The 11,612-nt window shown below is 38.0% G+C and overlaps 2 protein-coding genes and 1 long non-coding RNA gene across 5 annotated transcripts; 2 read left to right on the plus strand and 1 right to left on the minus strand.

The window, feature by feature from the left end:
- The first annotated feature begins 635 nt into the window (after positions 1-635).
- On the plus strand, positions 636-5,156 carry LOC135623452 (uncharacterized). Of its 2 annotated transcripts, none has more exons than XR_010491397.1 (3): positions 636-808; positions 1,128-1,190; positions 4,539-5,156. It is a non-coding gene; the product is annotated as an uncharacterized LOC135623452 (long non-coding RNA). The 2 variants fall into 2 exon arrangements; XR_010491394.1 differs by having other exon boundaries at positions 4,805-5,156.
- On the minus strand, positions 4,856-7,076 carry LOC135623451 (probable NAD(P)H dehydrogenase subunit CRR3, chloroplastic). Of its 2 annotated transcripts, none has more exons than XM_065126437.1 (2): positions 6,657-7,076; positions 4,856-5,060 (listed from the first exon to the last, which is right to left on the minus strand). In XM_065126437.1, the coding sequence occupies exons 1-2, from the start codon at positions 7,009-7,011 to the stop codon at positions 4,936-4,938; spliced, it is 480 nt and encodes a 159-aa protein (XP_064982509.1). In that variant the 5' UTR covers positions 7,012-7,076; the 3' UTR covers positions 4,856-4,935. The 2 variants fall into 2 exon arrangements, with proteins under 2 accessions (XP_064982509.1, XP_064982508.1); XM_065126436.1 differs by having other exon boundaries at positions 6,579-7,076.
- Positions 7,077-9,758: 2,682 nt separating this feature from the next.
- Positions 9,759-11,337, plus strand: LOC135621911 (AP2/ERF and B3 domain-containing protein Os01g0693400-like). The gene has a single exon (XM_065123537.1). The coding sequence runs from the start codon at positions 9,783-9,785 to the stop codon at positions 11,133-11,135; it is 1,353 nt and encodes a 450-aa protein (XP_064979609.1). The 5' UTR covers positions 9,759-9,782; the 3' UTR covers positions 11,136-11,337.
- The last annotated feature ends 275 nt before the right edge of the window (positions 11,338-11,612 follow it).

Raw genomic sequence — 11,612 nt, forward strand, 5'->3', positions numbered from 1 at the left:
TAGTGTGAGAAATAGAATATGATATAAAAAATATAAATACAAGATAATTTTTATTTAATTAAAAATATTATTTTATACATAACTCGTTGATTAAAAAAAATAATTTGTAGTCAATCTTAAATGATTGGGATCTTTACGACCAATCATAGTTAATCTGAAGTTTCCACTTTCCACTTGAATAGATAACACCACACCAAACAGAGATCTAGGAAACAAAATAGAGAAAAAGAAGCAAGAAAATGCTTAGGCAAGAAAAGAACGGTTGCCTAGTGTAGGTATCCATTGTAGCTCATGTTCCTCCGGATGCTGTTCTTTCTTCACCTTCACCATCCACTGATCGAATTCCATTATCTATTCACAGAGGAGTTGTAGCTTGTGTTTCTATATGCTGCTTCTTCTTCGCTTTCGCAATCCACGGATCCGATTCCATCGCATGTTAGGAAAATCACTTTTACAATTAAATAAACAATAATCTTTTTGTTGCGGAAAAAGAGATGTTTCGTGTCATTCGTGACCGTCACGAGAAAAAAAACCCGTTACAATAATGAGTACGTTTATATCGGCCGCTACAAGAAAACACGACTTCTGTTTTCTGGGCTTTTTGCGAGACAAAAAAATAGTACGTTTATATCGGCCCCTTCGTGCAACCTCTTCGACTTGGGCTCCCCCCCCTCTTTTCCTTAATCGACCAAGGACGATCCTCGGCGAACCCGCCGGTTTCCTGGTGATGGAATTGGATCAGTGGATCGCGAAGGTGAAGAAAGGGCAGCATCTGGAGGAACACGAGCTACAACTCCTCTGCTAATACGTACGCTAGGGCACCGTCCTTTTCTTGCCTAAGCATTTTCTTGCTTCTTTTTCTCTGTTTTGTTTCCTAGATCTTGGTTTGATGCGAGGTTAGGGTTTCATGATATGCCCTCAGATCTTCTCTTTACCTCTTTCGTTATCAACTATTCCGTTGTCTGATTTGGGTTCTTCTTGTCTGATATCTCTTTGAGTTCCCAATATATCGATTTCTTTTGCAAGAAAATGTTCTTTTTAGAATTGAGCGTTGGGAAAATAAAATTATCATTAATTATAGATTATCATTAATTATAATTTAAATGTGGTTAGTGTATATGATGCAGGCTACGAGGAGGAAGAAATGATGCAGGTTCTCGTGCCGAAGAAAGCAGAGCGTTTTGCTTGAGGTCAGTATGTGAACTTTTCTTGTCATTTAGGTTCTGTTTATTAACCGGAATCTGGCTAGAAAAATATTTACCTTATATTAAACTGAGATGAAGGAATATAGCCTTAGCCTCCTTGAACCATCTTATGCAATGTCCTCATCCAGCCAGTCTATTTAAATAGTAGACACAGTATCCCGACCACAAGGGGGTCAGATGCATGCATTTGATGCTCCCCATAGGCAAAGACAAGGACAAGATAAGTCGTGACACCTTTCTCTATTTCCCATCCATTGTTTTGACACCAGGGCCAGAGCCAGGAAATGACCCAAAGGGTCAATGCATGTACATCTGATAAACAATGACAGTATCTATTCTTTGAAAAATTTAGGTTTCCAACAATGGCCAATAATTTTGGATTTATTTTGACCCTAATTTCTATCCTGTTGACACACATCAGCATAAGTGAGCCAAAATTAGAATCACTTTCATTCAAAATTTTGCTAAAATCTGTATGTACTAGGAATACTTCTGTCGAAAAATACCCCCATTGCATTGTTACATGCTATTCATATACTACTGTATTCTACACCCCTTCAAGGCAAAAGGTTCTTGCAGAGATGAGTCTAGGGTGGCATGTCTTGTATTCTACGCTCCTTTCTATTTTTTTCTAATTTTTGGTCATTAATTTTCGAAATAAGAGATTTCTATATTGAATATGTGATTGAATGTAACTCGAGTATATTTTGAGTGTAAGTCATTAAAGTGTTCCGAAACCTATCCAATCTTTTTCGAAACTATCATAACATTGTTGTACAATATTTAGTATCATTTTTATTATTTTTCTTAAATTTTTGGATCATTAATTATCAAAATAGGGGATGTGTAAGATTAAATTTGTGATTGAGTGTAAAGTATGTGTAACTCAAGTGTAACATGAGTATAATTCTAGTAATTATACTCTAAACATATCCAAACTTCTCTATAACAATCATAACATAATTCTAATATGTTTAGTATCATTTATCCTATTTTTAAAATTTTAGATTATTTTAGAATTTATTTTTTAAAATATGTATTGTAGTTTTGGGTGATATTGTCTCCTAGCCTAGGGTAGTACCATCACCTCAGATTAGTAGAGCTAGGTGGTACCATCGCTTGTTTAGTGGCACCATTGTCACCCCTAGTGCTGTTACACTAGGGCCTGGAGTGAAACTATGAGAGTATAACTCGAGTTACAATGAATGTAATTGATCAAACTTATTCAAAACTAGTATGACATGATTCTAAGTTGATTAGTAGTATTTTTTTTTATTTTGGATGATTTTAATGTAATTAATGTAATTTGGTACACGGTGATCAGAATGCTAGATTGTAATCCTATTTTATAAGTAAAGACTTTATTTTTCTATGTAAGTTCTTCAAAATTAATGTTGTGGATGTGATCTTAATTTTTCTATTTAATCTGTAATCATGTGGGCATTAAAACTTTTCCATGGCCAGATCAACTAAATGACCAGCCCTCTAAACTCAAGTTCCAAGCATGCTAAATAAATTAATCTTTCGCTACCATAAAAGGAATCCTAAATCCACTCAGCAGAAAGTCTAGCTTAGTAGTGAAGGAATTAAACCATAGTACATCCCTTTTTGAAGAAGAGTGATTTACCCTAGTTGATGTCAACAAGTCATAAGGTCCTCCGAACTCATGAAGCACAGACACTTCCAAATGCTCATGATGTACACGATGGACACTGCACTTGTAGGACTTTAGCCATGTGGTCATATGATAACACCATTCCAACGCATCTCTCCTTTTATTTTCAACATATATCTCAGGTTTCGAAGGATTGCTATGTCCATGACCGGCACACAATTTAACTAAGGTCATTGTATCAACTTTCTGGAGGCATAATCTGCCACCAAAAATCTTCCCAAATCACCATGGCTGACTAACAAATTCATACACAAATTCAAAAGCAAAAACAAAAAGAACATCTAGCCAAGATATAGGCATTTGTGCTTCTTTCATTCTTAAGCGAAAAATCAACTAATCTAAATAGAAATAATCCACAAGCTATAATAAATCTAATAACACCAAGAAATCACTTTCGAAATGATCAAACAATTAGAGAAAAAAATATACCATAGTTCTGCTAGTAATAAAAAGTCAACTATGCATAAATTGAATCCAACAAATTCTACTATACATAAAACCGGATGTATAGTCATCGTTCACTGATGGTAAGACTCAGTACATGGACAATTATTGGAGCTAGAGATTTTGACTTCCTTGATCGATTTGAAGCACAAGACAAACCACAAAGACTTCAAAATTGATCGACAAATAATATGTTACAAGGATACTATGGATGAATTAGATAAAAAAGCAACGATCTGAATGAAAAGAAAAATGGTGCTCAAGCATGAAGTAGACTAACAGAAGAACACGGGGTAGGAAGCTAACAACGATGGTGCCACCACCAAGTCTTAGCAGAATCTCTTTCTCTCCTCTCCGACGATGGTGACGGGGCAGGAAAGAAGCTGATGATGATGACAATGCCAACACCGAGGCTCAACGGGACCCCTTCCTCTCCTCTTTAACGATGGCGATAGAGTAGGAAGCCGACGGTGATGGGGTGAGAAGTACGCCGGTGATGATAGTGCCACCACCGAGGCTCAATGGGACCCCTTCCTCTCCTCTCCCGCAATGGTGACCTGCTACTGCTTTCGCGAGGGCTAGGGCTTACGCTAGGTTAGGCTAGGATGGAGATTAGGTGATAGCGACAGAGACTGCAATAATGGTGACCACCACTGGCAAGAAGGTTGACAAATGTTGTTGCCCATTAGTCGAATGGGGGTAGTGTGGAATAATTTGGGAGAAAAAGGATAATCAAATACTTAGGTTTTTATTGAATTAGTTTGGTTCGGTTCAAGTTAAACAAATCGGTTCAACCCAAAAAACCCTATTATTGATGATTTTTTTTGGGTAAGTTACCATATATATATATATCTCACTTTATATACAAAATTCGTTTTATCCCAAAATTTTGATGATATCAACAATATTAATCGATCCTTGAAGAGTTGGTTTGGAAATAAATAATTGATTGTAGTGAAATAGAAAATTCTTCTATTTTAGTGAGCTATATATATGCATATAATATAGTAATTAAATCGTACTATATTGGTTTTGGATTAAACATTGAGCATTTGGGAGTAAGACATGACCAATCAATTCAACAAGTAGTTCAATGAATCTTGATGTGGACTTCACCAAAAAGGTGAGTTCTCCATCAAGTAGTATTTATGCTGGCTACAAAAGTCATGCTATTTCCATCTCATGTTTAGTCCTCTAATGCAATTAATCAACAGGATGCAATTTTTGGGTGAATGCATCAAGATAACCTCAAAGGCTTAATTACAATGTCAACTTCTCACATGTGATGCCTATACGAGTTGATTCTAGAGGTAGCACCACTCAACACACAGCCAAAACCATGCTTCATTTGATAGCCAATGATGATCATAAACCTTGTTCACTTGGTGTATATAATGTAGATATAAGTAGATAACTGCTCCACATTTCTTTCATGTAATGTCATGAAACCTTCTTTATAGCAACTAATTCTCTTTTCCAGCTGAAGGAAAAGGAAGGGGATTTTGACTTCATGACAGATTGGGTATACAGATTGAACAGGAATAAAAGCTTAAAATTAAGTTGCTATGTACATGTAGCTGGAAACCTGAGTATCAACTATTTTTCTGACACTTATGAGATAAGATCATTCCAGAATGGGAGATCAAATGGCAACTTTACAACTCCAGATGCAACCAAGAGGAGCAAAAGCCACACTGGTAAGATGTTTAGACATACTAGCAACAGGATTCTTTGCCCTGCAAAAGTTTCATGACAGTTGAGAATTCGGTTGTATGGATGAAATTGTAACATATATAAACATAATGAAGATTGGCAGAGAATTAAATTCAACAGCTATCAGAAGTCAGAAAATATGACATAGAAACTCAATGGAGAGAGAGATATATATATATAATCTCTGCATATTATCCCTCTTAGAAGTTTCATCTACAATAAATTGGCATATGAAACAGCTTAGAAAGGTGAAAAGGAGGCACTGCAACTCTAGAATAATCATTCTGTCAGATATCTACAAGTAGACATTTCTAGACTCCTAATTGCTTAATAGACTTGAGGAATTAGTTATACAAAAGAATCCTTTACTGAATGCTAGTGATGCAGAAGAGCTACATAATGAATCAGTAAAGTGGATAAGTTGCAGATAAACAATTTTACACTTGCGGAAATAGCTTCATACCTTTACCAGAAATAAAACCAAGAGATTGAGGAACCTCCTGATGTTTGTGGAAATTTTGGATCACAAGATGGAAATAAAATTGAATGGAACACACAAAGTGTTTGCACTCAAATAAAAACTTGGATCTATTCAGAACTGCCAAACATAAGCAGATTTTGTTTGATACATAAGCACATATGAAGACATATATTATTGTTTGTAACCATTTATAAGAGCAACCAAACTATAGAATCCACATTGAGAAAGGTTAAAACAGTTAGTCTTTGATGTGGCCTGACCCCCATTGATCAACTAGATGGCACGGTTCATTCTTATGGGCCTCCCTTGTGATAGACTGTGCAGGAAGGAAACATGGTGACTCTCTCACTCATGTCATCGGTTGGCAATTTGAACTTCAAGCTTGATTCGTAAGTTAGCCAAGGAAATTGAAATCAGTGAACTCCTTTTAAACTAGAAAATAAGAATCAATCAATGATACACATAATTTGATATTTTTGTTTTATAGGTTCAACCACAGTGACCTATGATTCAAGAAACACCAGTTGACTTCATGATCAATCCACCGTGCTGGCATGATCATCCTACAAAACATTAAGGAAATCACATGGTCCTTTCATACTGTATCAAGCTGTTAGGATTTTTTTTCTGAGTTTTTGAATAATATTTATTTAGTCTGTTTAATCTAGTTATTTATTGAGTCGATTTGATTCAATTAGAATCAAGTAAAGATTTATTTAATATTTATTTATTATTATAGTTCAAGTCATGGATTCTGGGTGGAATTCTATAAATAGAAATGTAATTGTTTCTTTTCAGTTATATATGAAAAATATTATTCTGTCGACAAATCTTAAGAGGTCGATCCCCTGTAAGCGATCAAGAAGGATCGATCTCTGATCCCTCGAAGCGATCAACGAAGTCGATTCCTCGATCTCTTTTCTTTTTTACGATAAAATCTTTAGAATCTTCCGTATAAGATCATTAATTGCTAAGACAGCAACCCCAATTCCAAGAAGAAAGCCCTTCTATACTGAATCAAGCTTGGCAATCAACTTAAAAAGCAAGAAGAGCTACAGACCTTTTTCTTCGACGGCAATACTTAGCAAACTGGAAACTTGAGCAAGAGAAGGAACGAGAGGCAGAGTGACGGGGGTACCGGACTGCGCCTGGGCCTCGGTGCTGTCGACCACCCACTCGGCGGCCTTGCGAAGCTTCCTCTCCGCGGGGCTCTCGTCCTGCAGGAATCCAAGAAACGGCGAAGAAGAGGACGAGGAGGAAGAGGCACCATCAGGTGAGCGGAAGGGGTCATCGACGACGCCAATTGCTTTCTGGACCTCCGCGACGGAAGGCTGCTGCTTGCGGGGCGGCGAGCCATTCACTCTGCGGCGCGGCCTCGTGGTCTTAGAGGCGACGATGGTTGGCCTGCCGAGGCTCGACTTGGCGCTCGCGACCGGAAGAGAACAGCACCCTCGTACTCCTAATCCTTCTGCTGCCACGGCCGCCCAACCCATCCGCCTCTCTCACGCGCACCTCTCGAACACAGCCTGCAACTCCGCCTTTGGATAAGTCGTGCAGATTAGAGATATTTTCACATTACCACATATATACATATATAATCATTAATCTAAAATTCATAAATAATTGAAGAATTATCCGAAAAATATTTAAATAATAAAATATGTTAAAAATAATATTCATGAAAAAATAATAATACTTAAATGCTCCGGTCTCTACTATACATATTATTTTATATAGGACTCAATAATAAGATATATAAATTTTATATAGAACTTATCTTAAAATAAATAATATTATAATTTAATAATAATCTAAGATTCAAACACATATTTAAAATCATCGAGAAAACATTCAATTTATTCACATCTATAATTTTATCTATAATTTCATAAATCATAAAACATGTACAGTTTAAAATCAAATATCATACGATGAATCATAAAATAGGAAGCCAACTCACCAAGACAATAACCACCTCATAAATATATAGTATTCTATATAATCACAAAAACTAATATTTATCATATATTCATATCATTATATAAATTAAACTTAATATTAGAAAATCTTAAACTTTTACAAAATTTAAAAGTTTAGATTTACCATCAATATTCCATTAGACACCAAGTCTATTTATACAATAAAAATATATCATCCACTAAACTTTTACTATTTTATATAAAATTAATGGTAAATTTTGATATTTTTACTATTATTTTATTTAGTAGTAGTGGAAGAGAATCTCTTATTGAAGATTGAGGATTCGAAATTTGAACTTATATATTTTTTAAATATGTTATATAATTTAGTTAGAATGTTACTAGTTTATCATAAGATTCTAGAATCGAATCTTGAATTGATATATTTTTTAATATATATAATTAGTAAAGACATCGATAATTTATCACAAGATTCTAGAATCAAATCTCGTAATCATCATTCAAAAAGAAAAATCATAAATTATAAAGTAATATAATTCTTATGTAGTATTCAAAATATATGGAATCAAAAAGAAGATTCAAAGCAAGTATTACTGTGTCATTTAAAGTCAAAAAATGTTCAACGATCCATAAAATATTATGAATTATAGTTGAAAAGAGCGAAGGTTAGTCATTCTTATATAATATTCAAAATATGTACTAATATTTCATCGTCAACTTTCACATGCGCACATTGCGTCTATCAACCGTACACTTGTTGCCGTCTGCACAAATAATAAAACAATCGCTGTCTATATTATTATTAAAACAAAGTCCTCCTAATTATATTTGATTAGGTCAATTCGATCCAACCCCAAAACCTAACTTGTGTTAGTAGATTTTGGACTAATCGGAATCTGTACTAAGATCGATATCAAGGTCTCGATTTATCCTTTATGATCGATCTCCTTAGTCGCTTGCGGTTATTATTATTATTATTATTTTTGATGCTTGGAGATAAATATTTTTGGCTTCACCTATCAATGTTTAGTTTATACCAATTAACTTCTAACTAAATGCATCATATCATGTTCCCCTTTTTGCATTTAAAATAAGATTCCCCTGTCGATCCACTAGTAGAACAACTTCAGAAAAATTCTCTCTATCACATTATAAGTTCTCTCGTGATCCTATCATTACATTCGATGCTGTCATATTCTTTTACTCATTTTCAGAACAATCTGACAGTACGACTTCACTCATAAATCCTTTCTCTCTCTCTCGTCATGTTATAGTCGCCAAATTTGAACCAGCAGATGTGTGAGATGAGTCAATCCACTCATTTAACATGTTGGCATTAACATATACGTATATGTAGCAGTAGTAGTAGTAATAGTACAAGGAAGCTTCAGAAGCGTTCAAAGAGCAAGTTAATGGATTTGATTAAGTACTTTGGCTGCGAAGTAGAAGAGCCACCCATGTGCTCACCTAATCTCAACAAAACAAATCAATCAAACAACACCATGACCACATTATTTCCATGCATGCATGCATGCAAGAGGAGTATGGAAAGAAGATGTGAAGGTTATCCAAACAAGTAGTTCAGAAGATTCCAAAACATACCTGATGTTGCAAAGAAGAGAAGTTTCTTTGAGAATCCGTCGGACGAGTGTAGTACGACAATGTCATGACAACCAAAGGATGATTGCTTTGCAAAAGGGGTTCTCAGTAGAATCCCAGGAACGAGACACAAAAGAGACCTAATTGGGGGGAGAACATTGATGTCAAGTTCATTGCAGAAAGAAGGTCTTCTTCCTCTCTTGTTTCTTGAGGTTATCCTCTTGATATCTTTAAAGATTCCTCTCTCTCAGTATTCCATTGTCTCTTTCTTCGAGAATCACATCATCCATAGTCCAAGCAGTTGGCATGGCGGTCCTCCTGGCTCCTGCTTTTTAAAGTAGGATAGCACTCACAGAGAGACCTAAAAAGATTCATGAAGACGTGTATGCCAATTGAAGTTAGACAATAGGAATAAACTTATGCAACTTGGTGTTGGATTAGGATGTCTGAGTCTATCCTCTCCCACGACGACCAATGGGATGTATAAGACGATGGGCTCATTCCCTTTCCCCATTAAGGAGTGTTGTGGAGATTTTTTACTCTTAGTTTATTTGAGATATTGTTGCCTGAATCATAAGAAACTCAATCCCTCACGATGATACAGTGATGAGAGCAAGATTTAAAGGGTAATAATGTCTACTGAGATATGTTCTAGTTTGGTACATGTCAAAATTTGTGATTACATGGCTGCAGTGACATGTGAGAGAGGAATAGCAGAGAAGACAATGCCAAGGTCAGCGCCATCAGACACAGCAGCAGCAAAAACCAGGGGGGATGCACTTACCGAGCATCGCCACATCTATCTGAATCATATGCTCACCAACTTGCCTCTTCTTTGGTTCCCACACTCATGCCCGTGCCACACCATCCTCTACCCTCAACCACAGTATGAAGAGAGCACATCTCGGCCAACTCACCTACCCTGTAATGAACCTTCTTCTTCTTCTTCTTCTTCTTCTTCCTCAGCGTCACTTGAGTTGACCCTCACCAGTACCACTTGTGTCATGAGATCTCCCATATCCTATATAACGCCACCATTCGAACTAGTCATCGAACCCCTTCCGAATCTCTTCTTCAGAACCTTCGTCCACATTTTTGTTTCCTCAGTCCAAACAGATCTCTTTACTCGTCGTGACATGGAGACGAGCTCCATAGGAGATGCCTGGGGCGAATCCAGGAAGCGGGATGAGTCACGCAAGTTGCCGTCTTCCCGTTACAAAGGCGTCGTCCCGCAGCCCAACGGAAGGTGGGGCGCGCAGATCTACGAGAAGCACCAGCGCGTCTGGCTCGGCACCTTCAACACGGAAGCCGAGGCCGCGCGCGCCTACGACGTCGCCGTGCGGCGGTTCCGAGGCCGCGACGGCGTTACCAACTTCAAGCCGCTAAACGAGGCCGACGACGATGACGCGGCAGAGCTCTCCTTTATCGGTTCTCGTTCCAAGGTGGAGATCGTGGACATGCTCAGAAGGCACAGCTACCACCACGAGCTACAGCAAAGCAGACGATCCTTCGGTGCCGATAAGATGAAGACCGCTCCCTCTTGCGGTGCGGCCGTGGCCGGCGCTACGGAGTCACCTGTTGGAGCAAAGAGGCAGCACCTCTTCGATAAGGCGGTGACGCTGAGCGACGTCGGGAAGCTCAACCGGTTAGTAATACCGAAACAACACGCCGAAAAGCACTTGCCGCTGCAGGAGGCCGGCGGCGGACCCAGCAATGGCATGCTGCTAAACTTCGAGGACGCTTGCGGGAGGGTTTGGCGCTTCCGGTATTCGTACTGGAACAGTAGCCAGAGCTACGTGCTGACCAAAGGCTGGAGCCGTTTTGTGAAGGAGAAGGGCCTCGAGGCCGGCGACGTGGTCTCCTTCCAGAGATCGACCGGGCCCGAGAAGCAGCTCTTCATCGACTCCAAGGCACGAGCTGGTCGCGGGCATACCGCGGTTCCCATGCCACGACCACCAGTCCAGCATTTTAGGCTCTTCGGCGTCAACATTGTTAGAAATCCGGCAACGCACAGAGATGATATGGAGTTCATATCATCACAAGACATGTTCAAGAGGCAACGCACAGAAGCTTTGTAGTGTTGCCGGAATGTTTCAGTTGTAGTGTTTGTGTACATTGAGAGAGAGAGATGGAGAAGCTGCAGCCCGATCAACATACTGAGAGCATAAAAAGAGTCTTTTTCCCTTATATTGTCATGTTTCCTTCATTCAATCAGTTCAAATGGGCTGTTCATGTAGCTTCCTTCACTCCAACAGGAATAAGTACATCTATCTGACATTGATGATAATACTAGACTACCATCATGGTTATTCTATTCAACGGTGAGGGAGAGGGCATCTGCTTGCACATGCTGACAAATGAAACAGGAACGGGAAACTCCCTGCTCTGCACAGATGGGCAAGCTTAGGGTTCACTGTAAAATCAAATCAAATTAGGTTTGAGTGTTTGGCTTGGCTGGTCTCACGTTTCTTTTCTTTGCTACCATCCAAATGGGATATAAAGAAAAATAATTTTTATATATAAACAAATATTAACATACTATAACATGTAACGAA

This window comes from Musa acuminata, chromosome BXJ2-9 (assembly GCF_036884655.1).
Source record: "Musa acuminata AAA Group cultivar baxijiao chromosome BXJ2-9, Cavendish_Baxijiao_AAA, whole genome shotgun sequence".
Classification (NCBI taxonomy): Eukaryota; Viridiplantae; Streptophyta; class Magnoliopsida; order Zingiberales; family Musaceae; genus Musa; species Musa acuminata.

Coding starts and splice junctions, on each gene's coding strand:
- LOC135621911 (XM_065123537.1), top strand. CDS start 9,783: ATGCCAAGGTCAGCGCCATCAGACACAGCAGCAGCAAAAACCAGGGGG.
- LOC135623451 (XM_065126436.1), bottom strand. CDS start 7,011: ATGGGTTGGGCGGCCGTGGCAGCAGAAGGATTAGGAGTACGAGGGTGC. Junction 5,061..6,578: donor TATTGCCGTCGAAGAAAAAG/GTCTGTAGCTCT, acceptor AAACTTTTGCAG/GGCAAAGAATCCTGTTGCTA.